General features: G+C 36.4%; 1 protein-coding gene across 1 annotated transcript in view; it reads left to right on the forward strand.

Moving 5' to 3' along the window:
* LOC104387563 (partitioning defective 3 homolog B-like) overlaps window positions 1–23,910 on the forward strand; it is a gene marked incomplete at its 3' end in the record, with an annotated part of 181,676 nt that overhangs the window by 128,485 nt on the left and 29,281 nt on the right. The window contains exons 4-8 of the mRNA XM_009996336.1: window positions 3,220–3,311; window positions 14,217–14,303; window positions 17,391–17,516; window positions 21,670–22,025; window positions 23,650–23,789. Coding sequence (XP_009994638.1) covers window positions 3,220–3,311; window positions 14,217–14,303; window positions 17,391–17,516; window positions 21,670–22,025; window positions 23,650–23,789 — 801 coding nt within the window. The remainder of the gene's footprint in view (window positions 1–3,219; window positions 3,312–14,216; window positions 14,304–17,390; window positions 17,517–21,669; window positions 22,026–23,649; window positions 23,790–23,910) is intronic.

Below are 23,910 nucleotides of genomic sequence, written 5' to 3' on the forward strand. Positions count from 1 at the left end.
TAATGAATATGAGGTTCTTCCAAGCATTTGAGTTAGAGTTGTCTGCAGAGGGCTATTATTTAATAGGACCCCTTTCTTCTGCTTTAGTCCTATATTGAAGAATGTTCTTTTGGCAGCACTAAGAAAAATTGTTTAATTGAAATTATGTAAATAAATTTTAAAACTTCCACTGTTCTCAGATGCATATCCTTTCTTGGCTTTTGTTTTTAGCACACCATTTTGCATTTTATTCCCATTTCTTAAGTGAAAACTGCAATTCTGTCACTGTAAATCTACTATACTGTCAACTGAATTTGAGTCAGGTTTTAGGAGTCAGTGTCATTAATTCTGCTACTGGTGGAAAACTGACAATCAGTCTTTAAAATATGAGCAAGAAACTGAGAAATTTTGTGTGTGTTGGATCATTGTCTTCTAATAGTGTTTTTATTTGTGCATTATTGGATTGCTATGATTCTGCTAGTTGGGCAGAAGATGGTCTGTTTAAAATTATTGAACTTCTAATGAAATGCTGAAGGACGAAAGGAGCTTGTCCATTTGTAGTGATTGTTACGTGACTGGAGCTATAACATCATTCTCAAAGAGTTCAATTATAATTTCAGTGTTATGATTCATGTTTCCTTGATCAGTTACAAGTTTAAAGAAAAACTGGCTTTGTGTTTGCTGACTTGAGCCCATGATAATCTGTGATATGTGTGAGCACTATCTGCCTTCAAATCAAAACAGGCAGGACGGGGGCTGTGTCGCTGAACTTCCTCACTATGGCATTTCAGAAGTTCCTCAGCATTTTTTTAAATGCAAACTTCATCCTCCAATTCCTCACAGACATTTTATCTTTTGGAATGGTGAAATCTTGTAAATGTGGGATTGTCAGGTGCCTCACAAGGCTGGACCATTGTTTTCTGATGCAGGAAGGGACACGTATTCAACATTTGTGGCATGTTTTTACGTCTGTTCTGGAAGATCTCTACTGATGGTCTGATCCCCCTAATATCTCTAATAACCTTGTTATCCAGCTTCAAGACACTTTTTGCTGGTTCAGTCTTTAGCAGAAAAGAAAGCTGTTGGTTGACATTTTTCTCCAAAACCTCTTAATTATCTTGGACTGTAACTCTACCCTTACCAGTGTTGTGCTGTGTCACTGAACAAATGTAATTCCCAGCATGAAATTAGTCTTGATGATTAAAAAAAAAGTTCCTTGTGGTTTAAAACCTGTGAATCAGTAAACAGAAAGAGATTGTGCTCTGAACAGCAGCATTTGTCATTACTGTGAAGTGTCTTTCCCAAGGAAGTAGAGATGGAGGGCAAATATGGATGTAGCCTCACTACAACAAGAACAACAGTAATCAAAAGCCCAGAAACAGAGAAATCAACTGCCTTATGCAGACTTGTGTAGAGTGCGAGGGAGGCTTTAAATAATACAACAGTTCCAAGGCTTGAATAGCAAGTTCTCTGCCATGCACTGAGCAGCACTGTGTTACAGCCAGTGTCTGGAAGAAAAGAGAGTCTAGTTAATTCATGACCCAAAATCTAGTGTTTGTTTATTTTCAACCTTCCAAGAAGATCCTTTAAAGCACCATTGTTTTCAGTGGTTAGCTAAATGAGGTCAGCTTTGTTGGGAATATTATCTGAGGTTTGTCTGCTTCTGGCATCTGTTGCTACCAAGGCACTGTCTTTTTTTCAAGGTGAAATCAACATTTGAAGGGTGTGTGTCAGGCTTCTATTGCTAACACACTGCTTGAGGTTGAATTCCTGGTTTATGAGGTTAGTATGGAGTATGCTTCATATAACAAGAACTGTTCCTTGACCTGTGGTTCCACTGTGAAAAGTGTTTGGAAGAGATGGCACACACTCAATAATGTTTTCTAAAATAGTCCTTCCATTAGTGACAGATATTTGCTTTCAGTGAGCTGTATTGGTCTCGCATTAGAAGCAGAGTCTGTTGGCTTGTGCTCTGATTAACACACAAAGAGAATTGCTACCAATATTAAAGGTTCAAATGCAGCATCTGAACCAAAAGGGGATCAAGCTTGATTTATATTCCAAAGGTTTGCTTGCAAGGCTGTTCATGATTCTTTACTAAAACACTAAGCAACCCACTCTCACCCCTACTCTTCATACTTGTAAATTGAAAATAAGTTCTACGAATATTTGAGGTACTAAAACTATCAGAATTTTAAGTCCATCTTTCTGAGTAGAGCCATCTTTTGAGAGAAATTGAAAGTTTTAATATGCAGTGTAGAGCTTTTATTGAAAATTAAATTACCTATTTAGTTTGCTTTGTTTTTTAGATTTAATTTATAACATTGCACCTTTTGCCTTGAGACAACTTGATATGGCAAGTAAATACACTGGAAAACAGTTTCACTACAACAACAGAAAAATAATTATAAACTTTAGGCTTTATCTAGTTAAGATCAAGCTCTGAATTGAATTCTCTTAGTGTGTTGACAGCTGAAGATTTATGTCTTCCAGCTATATTCCTGTTGCAGAATTGACACAAGTGACCTCTCCAAAGAAGGTCTCTGTAACGGATTTTGCTCTGTTTACATTATTGCCATAAGGGTCATGATGAAGTACAGTACATTAAAGCTAATATATCACCTGCTGACAGTGGTCTTATCTTGTTGGTACCTCTCTCCCTTTCCCGGTATGGAAAAATGGAAACATTAAGAGTCTAAGGATGACAACAAGAAAATTAAATAATAGCTCTCAAGAGCTTTAGCATTGATGTCAGTACCCTGTGTGCACTCTGTTTTAGTGTCTGACCAAATGGTTATGTAATTTCTTTTTCTTTGAAGTTACTGAGAAAGTAGGTCTTTACTAAATGAGTGCTACCTGGGGATAGAAAGCAGAAAAAAAGCTGTTGGGTTCATCCAAGATCTGTGGAATCCATTATTAGAAAGGAGGTGGCTCAGGGTGGGAAAGAATTACATTCAGGTTAGATAGGCAGACAAGGAGCCAGTACCAAGAGGTTCTCCAGTGGAAGCATGGTGGAACTCTTGTGTGAGGAACAGGACTAAGTACCCTCCTGCTTCTCTGAATGCTGTTCCTTGTGCTCTGTGTACAGAATGGGTCATTCAGTCCTCGCTGTCAGTGAGATGACATTACTTATGGTTTGTTTTCTCTTCCAAATATTAAGAAAAAGTGTAATTACAGCCATTTTTCTATATGCATAAATATGTACATCGTTTCTAAATGTGCTTTGAATTCTCTCAACAGGGTACTTCCCAGGTATCCTTTCAGGATGGGGAGATAAACCTCACTGGACCCACAGAACTGTTGTTGGCTCAGAAGGCCCGACTCCCTGTAAGGTAGGAACATCTTTTCAGTGCTGATTCAAGTGTGGTTTATCAACATACTGAAAAAGACTGACTTCTCATTCCAGCTGCATCTGTGAATCTGCATTGTGCTCATCATGAGCTTTTCCTCCTCATCCCTTACTCATCCTACAAATGCACCAATTCACATACTGAAGCACTTATTTGTACATGACAATCTTTCACCCTTGGTGAAGACTGATTATTCCAGCTGCATCTGTGAATCTGCATTGTGCTCATCATGAGCTTTTCCTCCTCATCCCTTACTCATCCTACAAATGCACCAATTCACATACTGAAGCACTTATTTGTACATGACAATCTTTCACCCTTGGTGATGAATATGAATGATTTTATTGGTTTGTTTGCAGTATAAGGCTTTGGGGGAAATATGCTACTGTTGTAGTGCTTTTGCTTTCTGCTCAGTTGTGCAAGTATTTAATGTCTTAAGATACAGGATGTTCTTAGGTGGTATATTATATCTCAAAAAAATAACCATAGAATCCTAAAATTATCTTTTTCAGTTAAAATAACACCTCTGTTTTTGAGTAGTAAGCTTATAGTTTTGCTTCTGCTGTAGTAGATTTTATATCTGCGTCTGTACACCATGAAAACCATAGCAGAATATTTGCAGTATTTCCTTGTGCATTGCCTCATAGAGAACTCAGATTGAATGCCTCCTTTTCCTCTCTTCATTTATAAGAAAAAAGAGATGGCCAGTGCTGTTATAACTGAAGGTGGTAGTGGTCATATTGATAGTTTGGGAAATAACTTGAAATTTGACCATTCTAAATTTTCAGTGACACTTAGGTAAATATGTAACATGAATTGGAAGCCAATATGGTAAAATTTGAGAGCTACACATCTGAAACAAGAGGAAACTAGATGTTTTCAAGAGATTTAATAATGAGCTTTGAGATTTATTGTTCCTGAAATCAGAGGGAAAATTCTAAGTGGCTGAAATGAAATGGAAAAAATAATTTTGCAGGTTAAATTTGTTGCACCACAATTAACAAGTCAGGCTGCAATACATTGTCAGTAAGTAGGTCAGTCAGATCCTCAGTGGTCATATCAGATGATTTGTTGTGGCAAATTTAAAGCAAAATCTTTCCATACTGGTATTCTCTTGCTCCAACAAAAGCTTAAAGTTCAGTTTTGACTGGTGTTTCACGTTGTGGTAAAGTCACCTTTCTGAGTACTCAAATTCAGTCCTTTTTCCAGTGTATTGGGTTTTTTGCAGAACTCTAGTGATCTCATAGCAGTTGAATAATGAAATTAAGAGGCATTAATGGCAAACTTCTGTGTGACAGCTAAAATGTCAAAAAATAATTTGTTTTGATTTTGATGGTAGCAAATAATAATTTGCTATAATTTTGCAGCTTATTGTTGTTAAGATCTTATAAAACAAAAGCCATTAAACAGTATCTGCATGCCTTAAGCTTAGAGCATTTATCTTCACAAACTCTTGAGCAAAAGCAAGTATATTAACTTCTTATTAAAAAAAACCAACAGACCAAACAAAAATAAACAAACAAAAAAATTTTAACTTTTTAAAACCATTTTACCTAACTGGGGTCTAGGAGAGAGGCATGAAGTTACATATTCAAAGCCTGTAGGAAAGTTGGCAAGAGCAGGGACTCTAACTTTGGTGGTCTTCTGGGCCATGCCAGGATTTTAGGTCGAAGGATCACCATTGCTTTTAGACCATGTCAAAAATAATTTTTCTCCATGCAAGCAAGTTGATTTTCTACTATTTCTTGTTCTTTGATTCATCATTTAATTTATTGTACAGGAGACTGTAAGGTTGTGCTTTTCAATTCCCTTGTTTGTATTTTTCTTCCCTCTTGATGGCCTCCTTGTCACCTACTTTTAATGCTATTTTATAGTTTCTTCTCTTGCCTGCTAGTACTGATACGTATTTTTAGAATGGTCTCATCATGAGAAGGAACTGGAGTGCTCTTCCAGCTTTCTCTGCACCTGCCAGGCCTCTACATTACACACAAGCTGATTAGTGTTCATCATGCAGGTATACAACTTAGTCAGTTTAGTTGCTAATGCTTATTTTCTCTTTATGGAATGTTGCTAAAGACTTCTACAGCTTTTTTCACGTGAGGTAATTATTATGCATCACCAAATATATGCACTCACTTGTCTTTTGATCCGCTAATTTTTAATGGGTATTAATCAAGCCCTGTGCATGCTATGCTCATATTTACTGTTGTCCTTATGCTTTTACCTAGGGTGTTTCAGATCATTTAAGTCCTCCTAGGAATTTTCTGAGAGCACATTATTGTTTATCAAGTTAAACAAGTCATCGATTGCATTTAGGATTCCTCAGAAGAAGGTTGTGATACTCATATGCTTTTAATTTTCATAACCTAATTTTGGTGGCTATTGGAAATACTGACAATGAGAGTAACCTCTGTGACACTTTTCAGAGTTAGTCAGCTCTGAAATAGCCAGCTCTTCTCTGGCATGTTGCCAGCATTTCTTTACATACAGAGTTACAGTAAATATAATTGTACCAAAATATACCTTGCTAATGCTTCCCATATCCTGAGGAGATATTTTTTGTAAACTCTAATTTGCCTGTAAGTTTTGAGATGGGTAGTATGAAGATTTTTTCCCCCAAAATTGTGAATTCCAGTATTTGTAATATATTCCAATTTCTTTACCCAGTGAACTTAGGAGGAATTCAGAACATTATTTTGTAAAGCAAAGTTAGTTAATATATCTCTGAAATTCACTGGAATTTAACAAGCCAAACAATTTACATTTTAAGACAATTATTTTGATTCTTATGTAGCTTTTTCCTTAAAAGTGAAGACGATTTTTTAAAAACTGTTTTTATGAAAGCTTTTTTCATTAGGAGTAATGGGTTTATAAAGGAAAATAATTAGTAACTAGAGACCATTTATCCATCCTACTTGTAGCTTAATTTGATTAAATATAAAGAAGTGGTTTTTTTTATTAGATTGTATTAAATAATGAAACTATTTTTTTTCCACAAGTAGTAAAACTAGCATCTTAATATCTAATTTGATTTCTTTTACACTGTTCATTCTGAAGAAATGTATTATTTATAATTTTCATTTGTGCAGATACCTTTCTTTCTGTACTACAAAGTTGTTAGGGCCATGAAGGACCACCAAGCCATGATACCTTAAACCTTCATTTAAATAAGCCACATTAAGTGTTGCTAATGAAGCTAATATTTCAGCCTAATTGTGAGCTGCTCCATGCTACACAAGAAAACCACTATTGTCCCTGCTGCTTTCACTAGAAAATATTCATTCCTGTCAGTGGTTTTGATAATCCTTATTACCTATAACACTTAAGCAAAATAGCATCTAGTCACCTAAGAAAATTATCTGAGCCTTCTTACCAGAGCACCAACCTGTCTGAAGTCAGTGTTCCTTCTCAAATTGCAGCCAATAATGGGTATTTCAGAGGGAAGTGGAAAAAAAGAATTTCATTATTAATATTTTATGAATGTGAAGCCTAGTCAGTTGAAATTAAAGGTTTCAGACCTGTTTTATGTTTCTCACTCAAGTGGGAGAACTGTTTCTTTTGAAGAAAACCAGTTCACTGATTTAAGTAGGTAAAATTAATTGCACATTGAGTATATGAAGTGAGTGGCAGTGTGGAGGAATTTTAGCTTCTCTACTCAGAAGCTTATAGGAAGGAAGTTTCTTTGCCTGGATTCTGTGAAAACATTTAACTGTAAAAGTACTGGGAAACTTTTCAGGACTATATATCCCTCAGGAGCCTGAAAATGTTCATTGGAGTTTTGAGAGTTGAACTTTGCTAGAAGAGAGACTTGAATCATTGGGTCATTGGCATGTTTTTTAATGGAATAAAGACAGACAGGACTAAAGGCAGTTGTCTTGAAATTTCAGAAGGAAGGCTTTTTTTAATTATTATTTTGGGTTCACTTGTAAGGAGACATTCAGAATAAGGGAAGCCAAGCTAATGCCATCAGTGTATAAAATCTGGCCTTTTCCTACATATTTTGGGCTAGGACTGAAAGATTTTTAAAGTAGCAGCAGGGTTTTGGTACTCTACAGAAGTCTGGTAAAAATTTGTCACAACCTTTAACATTGAATTCCCACTATACATAGTAATACTACTTTTGAAAACTTTGCTTCTTTTAGTAAAAATTACTATGTTAAGGAACACTAAACACAAATCTGCTTGGAAGTGGATATTTAGCTTAATAGCAATGGATTAGTAGGAACTCAAAGGGTAATTTATGCATAGATAATTCATTACGTGTTTTCATTATGTTCTGTTTTGCTGTCTTCCCACTTCTGGCTAGCAGAGGTCAGGGTCAGTTCTTGGGTTTAAGCACTATAGATACATAATTAAAGCGTAACTGCATTTTTTTCCTTCTCTGCATTTTCACTTTTTTTTTTTTTTTTTTTTTTTTACATTCTGTGCCTTTCATTAGCCTAACACCACAGAAGTGTAACAATTTGAATTAAGGGGAAAAAAAGACATGCATTCCTCATTCCTTCAGGCTGTCTGGTTTCTTTCTAAACCTTTAGACAGTTAATCTCATGAGAATTAACTAATTTTTGTGGGTAAAAAATCTTGATTACAGTAGCATCTTGACTAGATTAATGCATTTTAGTTAGGAGAGGGTGATTGGTTACCTCTTCAAATCTGAAACTGGAAGACTGATATTCTTTTGTAGTAAATATTTAAACTTTGGATAATTTGCTTAGTTCTGTGTAGAATGCAGTGGCTGAAATGTGCCTGTCTCCTCTGAGAGAGAACAGGTTCTTCAACTGTGCCTGGAAAGCTCCTTCTTGGCTCTGCATGTTCAAATTGCTTTCTCCTCTCCTTGTAGGATGCTCTCCAACCTTATTTAGATATGGCTCAGATTTCCATCATTAGAATGTATTCATGCTGTTTCACATCTTGAGCTCCAATTTATTCTTCAGGGCATCCAAGACATTTTAATCAGAGCTTAAAGCATCTAGTTTAAAAGAGGGAAGGCAGCATGTGAAAAAAAAGAGGTAGGAGATGGGTGGAAAATGTGCTGACAGCTTCACTTGAGCTGGCTACTTTGGAAGCCTTCTTGGAGGAATGACTACAGATACGTTATTACTGTTAGAAACTGTAGTGTTTCAATATGAGAAAGAAGTACATGGACAGAGTCATCACACCACTCATTTGGAAAAATCTGGAATCGTACTTCCTCTTTCAAATTCTCTTCTGTAACTTGTCATCACCTGTAAGCCTGTGCTCTCTACCAAATGTCAGCAGCCTTTTTTTCATGGATGCTCTCCTCTCTGGAATAGCAGCATTGGCTGGTAGGGCTGGAGGCAGAAGTGAAGAACAAGGAGGGAAGGAGCAGCTCAATAACTTCATCTGTGAGCTGTCTGCATCTGAGTGGCATTTCCTTTGCCTTTTACTTGGCTGTGGTCAATAAAAATGCCACAAGGCATATTCAGACTATCAGCTGTGCTTTTCTGTTTGTGAAGGAAACACTGGCATCCTGCACTAAGATTTTTTTCAGATGCATCCGCTTTTACTAATCCAAAACTTTTCTTTAAAACATGTAAGGAATTCAGTGATGTTTTCAAAGGTTGTTTCTTCATCATGTCATGCCTGGGTTGAAGACTCGCATGCAAGTATTGAATAAGACTAAAATGGCTAAAGAATATGTCATTGAAATGATGAAGACTTGATCTGTGTTTACTCAGGCAGGAGTTTCTTGTGACATGCAAGTGATGACAAGTTTTGCCCAATAACCCTGCAGAAAGCAGCTTTTTCCAAGGTACTGTTGTCACCATGTTGCAAAACAACCCACTGTAGGCTACATCTACTGCATTCTTCAGTAGAAATCCTACCAAGATCGTCCTAGCACTTGTGATTTGGGAAAATCACAGGACCTTAGGTCCTATTAAAAAATGGTTTCTTTCTGGAGAGAAATCCCTTATAAGCCTATATGCGCTCAGTGGTTGAGATGGGTTCTTCAGCATTATTGCAGAGGAGCTTTCAGCAACAAAACTTTTCCTGTTGCAAAACTAACAATCTGCTAATTCTTGATACAGTTTTCAGGAAAGGAAGCTATAGTATTCAACAGCAAGGACACTGCCAATCTGAAGATCAAACTGAACCACCACTGAATATGCTCTGCTTTCCATGTTAGAAATGGTCTACTGATCAGGCAGCTCACTACATGCATGTGTACATCTTCTCTACCTCTCTCTTTGCTGAATTGTATTTATCAACATTTTTAATAATATGCATGGCAAGCCTTTCTGACAAAGGTGACAGACTGGAAAGAACCTGGCAGAAATCAATAAACATCAAGCAATGATGAATTTAAATAGTAAATGATGACAACTTCTTCAGGTTAAAAATCAATAGTACAATGTTAACCGTGGTCTTGGAAGCCACAATCAGGTCATGTTAGGCAGGTGTTCTCTCTTCACTGTAACCTCTGAGGCACCTTTGAATGCAGTGAGGGGAAAGGAGATGCCATCATGCATTTGAAGAAGGCCTGGTGCAATGTTTCTAGTTGGGGTGAACCCTGCAGTTCTGAGAAGTTTCACTGAGATAAATGCTTTTTAAAAGGTTACTTGTTTTGTTTGCTGTAAGAGTGTATCCATATGTATTCTGTAGAAATTAGGTTGCAAATTCAGCAAGGACAGTATTTTCTGAGGTAGGAGCTCTGTTTGCTCCTTGAGGAACACACAGGAGATACTAGCCGTGTGGCACACTGAGACACCTTCTGTGCATCACTAACCAGTGCTCCCAGCCTCTCATTCCTAGCTAGCAATGGGACTCCAGGTCTTTTCTACTGACTTGATGGGCCAAACTTGTTTTGTTTGGTTTTTTTTTTAACTTTAGTGCAAAATACGTTTAAGACGTCTATGGGAGATTTGAAATAGGAGTAGGTAATTAGCAGGTTATTAACTATTGGAGTGTAAAATTTTGGCAATTTGTATTTTAAATGCATTGAATATTACAGAAAATTCACAGATTACTCTCTCTGTTGTCAATGTCGCAGCTATCAACCAGCAGTGGAAAGCCATTCTGCATTTTTAAGTTGACTATCAAACTGAAGAGTCCCAGCACCTTGGAGAGTCCCTTGCACCTGTGGAGTTTAGTAATTAGTGTTCTTAAAGCTTATCCTGTTCAGGATTTCGTTCAGTCATGCCCTGGTCCTGAATACTTATTCCAGGATAGTGTAAACTGTAACAGCATGAGTGAATGATGTAAAATTTTTCAGAGTCTCTGATCTTCGAGGTTCTTGAACAAAAAACAAACAAACAAACAAAAAAAAAAAAGCCACATCTTAGATATCCTCTTTTTTAACTTTTTAACTTCCAGATTTTCACAGGTACAACATAAAAATAATGTATCCTTAAAGATCTGGTATTGTGAAGGGCAATTTTAATTTCAAATGTAACTTAGAATCACATTTGTTTGAGAATGAAAAAAGTCATTCTGAATAATTTGTGACTGAAAAAAAAATATTCTAAAGTACCTTTTTTATGTATATAGAGCATCATTGAGTCAAACCGTAATCCAACTACCACAACCACTAAACTATATGCTGAAGCACCACATCTAAACACTTCTAGAACACCTTCAAGGATGGCAACTCCACCACCTCCCTGAGCAGCCCATTCCAATACCTCATCACTCTTTCAGTAAAGACATTTTTCCTTATATCCAGCCTGCACCTCCCCTTGCACAAGTTAAACCCATTCCCTCTCATCCTATTGCTAGTTACTTGGGAGAAGAGACCAACACCAACCTCTCTACAACCTCCCATCAGGTAATTGTAGAGAGCAATAAGATCTCCCCTGAGCCTTCTCTCCTTCAGACAAAGCAACCCCACATCCCTCACCCTCTCCTCGTACAACATGCCCTCCAAACTTCTCACCAGCCTCATCACTCTTCTCTGGACGTGCTCCAGGACTGCAATGTCTTTCTTATACTGTGACACCCAGAATTGAACACAGTCACTTCCCTACTCCTGCTGGACACACTGTTTTTGATACAGCCCAGGATGCTGTTGGCCTTCTTAGCCCCCTGGGCACACTGCTGGCTCATGTTCAGCCAGCCATCTATCAGTACTCCCAGATCCTTTTCCACTGGGCTGCTCACGCTCCTCCCCAGCCTCTCTTTCCCAAGCCTGTAGTGTTGCTTTGGATTATCATGACCAAACTGCAGGACTCAGCACTTGGTCTTCTTAAACCTCATCCCGTTGACTCCAGCCCATTGATCTAACCTGTCCAGGTCCCTCTGCAGACCCTTCCTACCCTCAAGCAGATCAATACTCCCGACAAATTTAATGTCATCTGCAGACTTGCTGAGGGTGGTGCACTGAATCCCCTCATCCACATCATTGATAAAAATGTTAAACAGAACCGGCCCCGACACCATTGCTTTAGTGCTTCAGTACATACAGTACTTTTAGGATATGCCACAATGTTTTAGAAGTATTACACAATGTTCATATGAGCTATTTGTTTTCACAAAGAAACCTGATTTTCTTAGTGTGTAGATTTCTTGTGAGATTTAAAAATAAATGTGTGTGCTTTCTTTGGCTTTCAGCCTACGTATTACAGTAAGTGCATTGATTTAATATGACAGCTGACCTGTCTATTGTGCTAGCCATCAAAAAATTCCTGCTCTGTTTTACAGCTGCTTAGGAAGGCATCTCTTCTGTTGATTCCTTGAGCAACACTGGGTTATCTGGGGACAAATGTGATTTATTTAAATTCTCCTCATGGAAATGAAAGCCCATTCACTGCTTTTTATTATTTTCTGGATCTGTAGATTTGTAGGCTACTTAATTTGCTTGCATGTTTTGGTTCCGTAGAAGTTCAAAAGACAGTAAAGGCAGCCCTTAAATTATTTTTTATGTCTGTTAAGAGAATTGGAGGAAGTAGAAAATGGAATTCAAAGAAGAGTTAATTTCCTATGCATGCATATTTGAGTTTTTGCTAACCACCCTGATTAGCTTTTCTGAGCAGTTTCACTAGGAAAAAAAAAAAAAAAAAATTCTAAAAAAACATACAGGAAGATTTTGTCAGGATTTCCCTGTTTGATCCATGAAGAGATGGGAATGCAGGAAACAAAAAATCAGTGAAAAGAAGTGCCTATTAATCTTACCCATATTATATATAGTAACAAGAAATATGTTATGTTTGGGTCAGTGGTTGTTTGTTGTTCAGGGTCTGTCCATTTCATTTTTATGGAATGTAAATTAATCCAAGTGCTAGCATTTTTTGGAAGAATAATATAAAAAAAAATCTCTGCCCCAAAATTTCCCAACAATCAAACCCCAACCACCCTCCCAAACTCCAAAACCTAAAGAAAATGTTATAAACTTATTGTCTGGTCTTATTCCACTTTTAGCTGACCAAGCTAAGAATTATTGTATCTAGGGCAAGTTGCTTCTGAGTAGTCATTATGCATTTGGATGAAGCTTTGTAACAAAATAAAAATAAAAATCTGTCTTACTAGAAAACAATACCAGAAATTGTCTAAGATTATTTGCAGTAATTGTCCCTCCTTGTGAGAGGCTTAGCTGTGCCCTGTGTTTTTATGTTGTATCTGGTCTCGTGTAACTGTGCACTGACACTTCAGAGTGGTCACAGATTCTTCTCTTACATCTGCACTTTTCTGTCGATTCTTGCATCAAATAAAATTATTGTGAGACAGTGGGTCAGTGGGATCAGTCAGCTGAAAGGAAAGAATCATTTTTGGGGGTATGGTGGGATAGTGCAGAAGAGTCCGCTTGATCATCTTTCTTACATGGCAAATTTGCACTCTAGATCTGTTGCATGGTTTTTGGAGAATGGTCAGAAGCCTTTTTCGCAACAGCAGCCTCCCCTTGACATTAGTTGGGCTGAGTCTTTAACTCAGGCAGTACAGAGAGCAGCAGCCAATTGGTTCAGCTTTACATCTTCTGTGATGCTACAGGATTGGTGTGCGAACATAGAACTTCTTGTAGTTTGACTCCGTTAGGATGTTACAATGTAAATTGAGATACCCAGTAGTTATCCACTAATCCTGGGTGTTGATGGTGTTCTGTATGGTTTGAGGGGAGGAGGTGTCACAAAAAATCTAGACTAGTAAAGAAAAAAAGGATAGTGATCTGCTGGAATACAGACCTTGCTAATTTTTTTATGTTTTTGGTAAACATTCTAGGCAATTCAAGTACCTTCCTTTTCAAATTATGATCACCAAGAATAAAGTGAAGGTCACTGTAAGGCTGGCAGTGTAAAATACTCAAAGGAAATGAAACATCACATAACCATGAAACAGCAAAATTCTGTCAGACATAATATAGAGGGGTTTGATAATGGTGTTTGGGGAAGGAAACTGCCTGATAAAATGAGCTGACTTGGATTTTTTATTACAATTTGTTTAGTTCTTTGTTTGACAGTAAGGTTGTATACAATTGAGGACAGAAATAAAGATATTTAAATGTGATTTGACCAATTTACTTACTCACTTGATGTGCTTACTCTGTGATCTTCATATTTATCAAGCGTCCATGTGGGGAAATGGACTGAAGCAGTTCACATGGTACTTAAATTTAAAATATTTAGGAAACTCTGGATTTTATTTTATTGTTATTTTGGTTTTCTATGATGAAGCGTCTCCTTACTTCAAAGCTTATTCTTGACTTAATTTACTTAAGAGTTTACTTGAAAATGTTCAATACATGTTGTATTTCCCTTTCAAAGGACACAAATACTAACTAAAAAAAAAAAGGATTTTATAGCCATTTTACATATTTTTATCTATTAGAGATCTCTGATTTGAATATTTTATCTATCCTTTCTGCCATCTGATCAATAAGGAATTTGTTCTTAACGTAGATGGTTCTGTGAGATGTTTTTCCCTGTGCTCTTTTTTTAGTGAAATGACAAAAACAGTGGAGATTTCTGGGGAAGGTGGACCATTGGGAATACATGTAGTGCCCTTTTTTTCATCTTTGAGTGGAAGGTAAGATATCTTCTGCATTGCTCAAGAAGTATAGTGGTGGAATGATTTCCTTTGTGGTCCCCTTAAAATACCTACTATTTAATCACAATGAAAAGAAATGCTTAAAAGAAAACTGTTTTCCATTACCAAAATATCTGATACATGTAAGACAATACCATCCCTTTCTTCTATGTATCATTTTTATTTTTTCTGTTTGTATTCTCTGAATGTAAATGAGACTCTCTGTAGAATAATGTAATACTAAAGCTGTGGGGGTTGTTTGCCTTTTATGGTGTTGAGTTGGTTTTATGTGTGTGGCGTTCAGTTTTGGTTGTGTGGGTGATTTTTTTAGTTTGTATTTCTTGTTTTTTTCCAGCCATCTTTCCCTGTATAAGCCCTTTCATTTGTGACTTACCAGATGAGAAAAGTAAAAAAATTTGCTTGCCTAGTCATGCCTCATTTTTCACACCACCTTTCAGATTTGGTTGTATAGCTTTTCTGAGATGTGCACTATGCCACCAACTTCCCTTTTTCACAATACGATTACTTTAATTACAAATGATTTAACATTGTCTCTTGAGATCACAAAACCTATTATAACAGCATGCTCATATTGATGTACTGTAGTTAAGACTGTGTCAGCATTTTCATTAGAACTAAGCTATGAAACTTAGAAGTAAAAATAAAGAAATAAATACATTCTAGGCTGAAATTTGACATAGAGAGGCTTAGCCAGAGAGTTAATTTGATACTGGCAGCCCTGAATAAGAGATGGGAAATTGCCAATGCCATAAATGACACTACTTCATAGAAAAATGACTGCCTGTAACACAAAGACCATTATTGCAAAAGTAAAAATTGTCTAATTCTTAAATGTTTCTTTACTTGTCAACTTTCATGTAGAACAGGGAATGTGAAGGATTAAATTGCCCTGTAAAGGTCTGTGTAAATGTTTTCTCAGCAAAATTTGAGTTTGTAAGTGGACCCAGATCCATTTAGCATGTTTTATTTGCCAAAATGGAAAATAGATGTCCACCTGCTGCCTGTAAAAATATCATCACTGTCTCAAGAAGAAAGCTGAGTCTTCAATGGGAACTGTAGAAGATCCAAGTTGTGTCCTTGATTTTGCAGGCTGTCTGTTTTTCTTCTCTTTGTTACCCCATCATGAAATGCAGACTTTGTTATAGTCATGCCATAAACGTTGTGCTGTGTACTGAATCACGATCATTACGTTAAAAGATCATTACGTTAAAAATGTCATTAAATGACAAGATATTAAAATCAGTAATTATTGAGACCATAATACAGTTCTGTACTGAAGTATTAGTATGTTGGGTACAGCTTCTAAAGACCTTCGTGAAGGAGAAGTGGAGTTCTTTAGTCTATATTGCGTGCATGTTAATATGTCCCTATTTACAAAAGGTTTTGGGAATCCCTTGAAGCAAATGGATTTTTGACAGATGGACTACTTGTTTAGACAGTGCTCTCAAAATTTTAATGACCCTCGGCAGAACCATACTGGCATCCTTGTAAAAGCACTAGAGTGACTTAAATCACTTGTCTGTCTTATTTAATCAAGCCTGCACTAGTGTATAAATTTTTACTTATCATCAAATGAGAAAGTGAAGAAGAATACCTTTTATTTTGGTTCATGAGAAGATAGAATTATGAGCCCACATTCACCATGTCTAACTTGGTCTGGTATTTCAGTTTTAAAGTTATTTTCTAATAAGGTAATGCTGGCATTAGCCTAGCTCTGCTGCAGAGCAAGATTTTCCTTGAAGTAGTTAAAATATTCTATTAATTTACAAAATCTCAGTTAATACAGAAACTATAAAACCAGTGCAAATTGTTTTGGTTTACACTTGAATATATTTTAAATATAATTTTAAAAGTAAATTAAAATTTAATAGCAGTGCTAACGTGGAGGTGGCAGGAAAAAAGTAATGGAGCATTGAATTTAAGCTGCCACAGCATAAACAACTCAAGCCACTCATGGAGGTACTACAGCACACATGAGTTTCAGACAAGAGGGCAATCCTATTGCTTTATATGGGTGTAGCTTCTGAGCACAATAGGATTAGTGAGCAACTGACTGAATCAGACACATGGAGAACAGTGTCATTTGAAATAGCTAATGGTGTGCAGTAAATCTGTTGAGTGGACTTAAATACCATAGACAGTCATGAATCTGAGAGAAAATGCAAGACCTCTGTTTTGTGATTGGAGTGCTGGCAGGTTAGAAATTGCACATTAATATTTTGTGGACTATAACCAATAGAAATGGTCTCTAAAGGTCACCTGTCTTTGGTGATGTGGTATGGAATTTTCGTGGATAAGACTAGATTATAAATGGTCTTCACAAACATGCAATTGTCAGGGTTTTTTGGACATTATACTGGTTTCATTGTAAGTATCTATGTTGAGTTGTAATCTGCACTACAGAGATGCTACAGGTAGGTCAGAAATCACCTGGTGTTCCCAGCAGAGGTAGCCACAGTGGAACTTTTCACCACTAGTCCTTCTTCACTTAATGCATTATTGGCAGTTTCTGTGCTGCATCTCAGTTTTCAATTTGCACTTAACCTGGTAACAAGCAACTTGGGTTTTGATGTTCTGCTGTTTTCCTGCCACATAAATAAGTAGTATTGCTATCATGTATCAAAATAAGGGCCTTTGGCATCTGATTTTTCCAATGTACTAACAGTGGTTATTTTATCTTATTCTAATACCCATTTAGTTTATTACAGTTGAGTTAGAAAATGACTTTTAGTCTCTTCGTGCTTTTCTTTAGAGCAATGTAACCTTACTTAACGGCAGACAAGCTACATGCAAGTTTGGTGTTTTCCTCTATTTCTCCAAGTATGACCTTCAGGACTTACTTCCAGAAGTTCTAGCAAATAGTATTAGTGTCCAGCAATCTTTCTTGGTGTTCCTTGTCCTCTGTTTTAGTAAAGAGTGAACTGAAAATTCTTTCTTTAGGTTAAGCACTTCATAATAATGTACTCTCTGTTCTCATACACAGTAGAAATTAGTATCTATTTTTAGTTGCTATAAACTCATACCAGCAGAAGAAGGGTAGTTGTTACTTTTTTGTTTTGCTTTTAGGATGCTGGGGCTCTTCATTCGTGGTATTGAAGAAAACAGCAGATCTAGACGTGATGGGCTTTTCCATGAAAATGAATGCATTGTGAAGATTAACCATGTAAACCTTACAGATAAGACCTTTGCACAGTAAGTGCTTTTTTACTGATACTTTTAACTAGCCAGGATTTTATGGAATACTATGTTTATGAAGTGATTCATGCAAAGGGGTTAATATTGATTTCAGATAAAAAGCCTGTAAAATTGGTAGTTGGCAAAAGTGTCTTAATTTTATTTCTGAAATCTCCAAATAAGGTGAAATTTGAGAAGAGGAATTTTTTTCTAGTCTCAGTAAACATATTGTGCTTATTTAATTTAATAACATCAAGTTTTTTAATAGTGGTCTTCACTGTGTAATTCTTCTGTTATTTTTTCTAAATTTTCTTTATAATTCAGACCTTCAGAATGAGTCAACATTTCAGAATGGTTTTTAATGTTCTTTTGCAAATGAAATAAGATTATTAATTTTTTCTTCCTGCAGCTTTTTGAGCACTTGTCTTTTTAAAAATACTAGTACTGTCAAAATGATTAGTTGAGCTAAATGGTAACTCTTACCTTGTGACTTTTATGAAGTCTGTCGACATTTATAATCTATCTCAAATTAAGTAATATGTTGCTTTGATTGGCTGTAGATTAATGTGACATTGCACAAAAGAATAGCCTCTCAAACTTTGCAGATATTTAATGTAGTAATTAAATAGTAATTCATTTTTACTTTTAATCCAAACGTTTAGACAGCTGAGTGATTGTTTATAATATAACAAAACCTTTTGAGATTTCAAGGGAGTTGAGACTGAACTTTCTGGACAGTAAGCCAAGATTTCTAAGCTAAAATAAATCATTTCACTGTTCAGCATAAATATTTGCAAAATAGGTTTTCATAAAACCAGCATAGTTCTGTAGTGTAGGCATTACCTTGCTTTTGAAACTGTGCGTTTTACCATCTGGTAGCTTTTTGAGTTACTGTTTTCTACATGTTTGGTGGTAAATGTATTCTGCTGTGATACAGTACATGCATTCTCTTTCACCCATGTAAAGTTCCTATGCAAGATAACTTTATTAGAACATAAATGTTGGTATTGTATTAAAATGTATGCTGTCTTACCTCTGCAGTTTTGTAATGAAGATACACCCTTTACAAATGAGATTTTGCCTGGATCAAAATTTCTCTTTTCAATACTGTGTGAGATCTTTTCTTCATGAATTTATTATCTGCTTTGTCTTCTCTTCAGAATGTAACTAGATCTCCAGAGGCTTTAAGCCTGTGGATGTATGTGGAGTGGAAAAGTCCACACACTTTCCTTCTCCAATTTTCTGTAGTTTGGGGAGTTGGAAAGGATATTTACAAAGGCAGAGGTTAGTTTGGAGAGGCCAGTCTTGTTAGATGATCTCTCTGTCATTGGGAGAGTGAAAGAGAGGAGACTAAAAAGTGATACAGAGCAGAGCCTAATTGATTTACGTCACTTTATTTAACAAAGACAAGTCATGTGGTTGCAATGGCATAGGATCTGAGGAGAAAAACTGTGGGCAAAGAGGATTAAATACCCTGGGACTAGGGCAAGTATTTTGGACAAGCTCTAGCCTAGTCCCATGTCGTGCTACGTTGTTCTGCTGAAATGCCTCTCAGCATAGCCTTCTGAATCCTTCCTCTTCCCTGGCTGTTAAGAATGGCTAAAGAAAGCAGCTTTCCCAGTTGAAACTCATCTTGGTGAATATGCCTTTTTGGTTTTCATCTGGCATGACATAACTGTACTACCCTGACAGAAGTTCAAGTTACAGAAATGCAGTAAATGTAATAGATGTGACGAGGCATTGTCACAATGACTATTGACCCAGAAACAGTAATCAGATTCTCCTTTAGGAGCAAAATCTGTCTGCTAGTTTTGTATTGACATTTCTTCATAACCCTTGTAAAAGCTGTTTTAACACTTAGCAGAGACTGTTACATGCTGTCTCTCTCTGTTTTCAGCAGAGACTTTTTGGTATTGCTCCTGCTTGCAGCTTCTGCAGCTGTATTAGCAGCAGCCTACTTTCTGTATTCCCATGTTTATAATAGTTTTATATTTTGAGGAGGTTGGTCTGCTTTTGCATTTTCTATTAATATATTCAATTACATTCTGTTGTGTTGCAGAGTTTCTAGCACCTCTTTTAATTGACTCCCTTATTTCTTTAAAGTATGCATTTGGGATCTCAAAAAATGTAAATTTCTCCATCCATTTTTTTTTCTCTCTTTGAAGTGCAGCCAGTTATTTTTCCCCTGAAGATTGCACTTAGGCATTCCCACAGGATGTCTTATATTATTTCCACTGTTTTCTGTTTGAAGATCTTACATTCTCTCTTCCATATATTTAAAATATTCATCTCCTAAAACTGCTTTACTAAATCACCTTGAAACATATGGCCAAGTGGCTTCTTACAAGGACGAAGGTGGGATATGCAAGAAACCCAGTTAAGACTTTACATCCTTATGCTAGGAGCATGACATAATTTCTATGATCAGGGTAAGGTCTGTCCGTGAAAGCCTTTACAGGCTGTAGGTGAGGAGGCAACATATAACCTCAGCGTATGCACTGGAACAGTGCGGTTACAGCTCTGAAACCTGACCCTTGAGGGTTGTGCTGGAAGAATACCTTCCTACAACACTTTCCATGCTACGTTTCTTTTCTAAGTTTGAGGTTTCTCTTCTGGCTGTGTCCTCTGTCAATGAATGTAGTTATTCTGACTCTTGGTGCACACGCACTTAGTGTAGCCAAGATGGTTCTTTCCCACAGCAGTGTCCATTGGGACTGCGGCCTGACTTCAGTGTCTTCATGCTGCAAAAAGCACGCCTTGAAACAGCTCTTCCCTTTCACTACCTACAGCTGCAAGGTGGAGGTTTTGTGCAGCTCTGTTGATCTTGGAAAACACTAGGTGTGTATTCAAGATGTTAACATTTGTGGTGACTTCCTTTCAGTATCAGTGTAAAAAAATGTTTATTTCCAAAGTATTTTGAACATTGAATCTTGAGAGACTAAGTCCAAATCCAAAACTTCAGTGAAATACTGACTTTGTCTGACTGATAAACTACAGAAAGGTAAGACATATGTAGATGGTTCTCAAAAAGGCCCCCATGATTTATTTAAAAGTTAATATAGCCGTTACTTCCCCTCTTAACCAGATTCTGCTAAGCAGAAATGCTTTATTTTTTTCATTCTCAAAATGTGCTTCAACTACTATTTCTACTTGTACTTGAGTTTTCTTCTGCAGTATGGATGAAAATCAGACCACTTCATCAAAATGTAGGAGAGGAAAGTATATAAAGGAAGAAGCCTCCGTTGTTTCTTTAGAATCCAAGGTTCATCAAATGTCTTGATTGACCAAATCTACAGATCATTCAAAATGCAGGAAAGGCTTTATGAGCAGTTGCTTTGGCCAGCTTATCTTTATTGCTTTGCAATGCATGGGAACCCTAACACTGTATTTTTAACATGTTATCAGTTCAAGGGGAATGGTTTCATTAGATGTTCTTAACAAGTTTCAAGCACATTTATAAAAGCATTCATTAAATAAAGTCCACATATCCACCTTAGCAAGAGGTTACTACTTGAAAGTTGTAATAACTACCTATTTTATTTATCCATGTATGTAGGAACATGGAAATAGTTGCAAATTTGTAGTCACAAGTTTGTTTGTTGTTTGTTTTTTCTGGTGTGGATTTATCCCATACCCTCATTCTTTTATATTGCTGTGGAATCAGCCAACAGTTGCATTAGGGATGATGAAGAAATCTGAGAGGCAGTTAGGCTGTACTTGGAGTAAAAAGAGTCCTGAGCTTGCTCAGGGTAGATATATGCACCAGAGCAATTGCTCGTAAGTACTCAGTGTGCCTCTATGCCTATAAGAAAATATGTAACAGACAAACACTTTAAAAAGTAGTAAGCTGTAACTTCAGGAGTCTTTTGATGAACTTTTGCCATCAAACTTCTCTTCCTGATGCTCCACATGAAGAATTGTGTTCACTGGTTTATGCTGTCTGATGTGATTTCTCAGAAGGCTAGGAATCCTTACAGATGTGCTTTAGGATTGCTGGAGTTTAGAAATCTTATTTCATGTGTACATTTTAGAAAAGGGACCTTGTAGATGTGAAGGTAATGAATGTTCTTCACGTTTAAGACAATATTTTGTCTTATTCTCTATTAATAACTTCAAACTTTGTATACTTTTTCTGGTTTGCTATGTGAGTGTTCATACCTTTCTTTTAAAGGGCTCAAGAAATCTTCCGTCAGGCAATGAAATTTCAAAGTGTCATGTTGGAAGTCCTTCCTCCGTATAATCGAGAACAATACGAGAAGTCTGCTATCGCTCCCCTTTGTTTTCTGGATAATGAAGAAGTAGTTCCAAAAACTAAGATTCCACCTCCTGTTCATCCAAAACCTGCTCTGAAAATGATTAATCTTTCTGAAGCAAGCAGCTCAGAGACAGGTATACAGGCAGCACAACAAGCAAAGAGCCCCAACCTCCCACGCCTGGGTAGAAAGTTGTCTTCTCCCTCCCTGTCTCCCCTTATGGGCTTTGGCAATAAAAAAAATGCAAAGAAAATAAAGATTGACCTGAAAAAAGGTAGGTCTTTGGAGATTATGTGATTAATTTCATATCATATTAATCTATGTTAACTGTTTGCTAATCTAGTGCCATTAAAAACACGAGTTATTTACTTTCTTGTTTAAAAGTTCCAACATTTCCAAAAGGGAAAGCAATGTTAATTTAACTGCAGTGTTCTCAACAGTCAGCTTTCTTGTGCATTTTGGAGGCATGTTACTCAGATATAAATGATTTTTAAAACATCTCAGTTACTGATTGTGTGGAAGGTGTTTCCTTAGCAACATGTGGTATTAAAGAGATGCTTCAGCCTTCTCACTAATACAGAATAAAAATTTCAGTTGTTTGCTGGTGACCTTTGTTATTTTTATTAATATCTGCTAAATGACCAGCACTGTTACAACATTCTTTTAAAGAAATGTTTAAAGATATACTCTGTTCTGTGTTATCCAAAAAGCTGACCCTGGATTTACCTCTCTTTCGCTTTTTTATTTTTTACAAATGTTTTCTTTCAATTTATTCAGCTCTCAGCAGGCTGAATTTTGTGTGTATATCTTTAATTGCTGCTCCATGCAGACATTTGTCTTTGCATGGAGTAATAGGTTTATGCACACATAGTAAAATGTGCTTAAGCAGATCCCAATTAACATTTCTGTTTTCTGTTTAATTCCTGTCTCTGGTTTGGATGAGTGTAAAATCTGATGCTAGAAGTGGCCCTTAAAAAAAATCTGTTGTATCTTTATAACACATAATAAACATAATGAAGCTGTCATTTCTTAATTTTTGTTATTTTTGAACTTAAATCAGTAATTTTTACTTCTGATATCTTCAACTTTGTGCTGACAAAATCTACTTTAGAATTTTCCCCATTTTGGATGTAATGCTTTTGATTTTAAAATTATAATTAATATTTTTAGAAATTATAGACATATGATACTGATATAATGATATCTCTGAATACTATCACATTGGTAGCAATCCTGCTCCATATAAAAATATTTTATGGACCCTCCTATTCCTGGGTGATTATGGTGGCTCATAAGCAGTTCCTGTTAATATTGATTTTAGTCTCTAATTGTTTGCTTAAGCATACATCTATTAACAACTTGAAGTTGTTTATTTCCAAGCAACAAACAACTTTGCCAATGGAAGCTTTGAAATATCACTTGTCCTTTCTTAACAGCATGCAGTCAGCAGTTTTTGCATTCAAATCATGTGACATTTTCCACTCTTAGCAGGTTTTACTGAAACCTAGTGAAATTATATTTACACTTCTAAATAAACACTTATGATTGCTCTGATTTGTTTAAAAGACGACTAAAATTATGTAAAGGCTGACACCACCTAGAGAAAGGTGAATGCTCTAAAATGAGAGTTCTCACTTGTTTTGTATTATTGTAGGTTATTGAAAAGTATTCCATCTCTAGCTGTTGCATGAGAATTTGAGCATGTTCTAACAGTGATAGAATTCTCTAGTCTGTGCAGAAAATAGCCTGACGTTAACATCTTTTTGTCTGCCTTTTTTTTTTTTTAAAAGACCTAACCTGAATGAATGTCCATGATGTGATACTGTTGTTATTTGCTTTTAATGATCATCATTTGGTTGTTGAATTTTATGTTGGGAGTTCTTTATCTGACTTTCTAGGTCCAGAAGGACTTGGTTTCACTGTGGTTACCAGAGACTCTTCACTTCATGGTCCTGGTCCAATTTTTGTGAAGAACATTTTGCCAAAAGGTGCAGCAGTAAAAGATGGTCGTTTGCAGTCAGGAGACAGAATCCTGGAGGTTAGGAATAAACTTCCATTGTATTTGAACTGAGTATTGATCACTGATTTTGGCATCAATATTTTGTTTCTTTACATGTGCTACTGATGTATTGAATTGAAATTCTTGATCCTGTTTTTGT

The sequence above is a fragment of the Chaetura pelagica genome, unplaced genomic scaffold (assembly GCF_000747805.2).
Source record: "Chaetura pelagica isolate M959 unplaced genomic scaffold, ChaPel_1.0 scaffold3, whole genome shotgun sequence".
Taxonomy (NCBI): Eukaryota; Metazoa; Chordata; class Aves; order Apodiformes; family Apodidae; genus Chaetura; species Chaetura pelagica.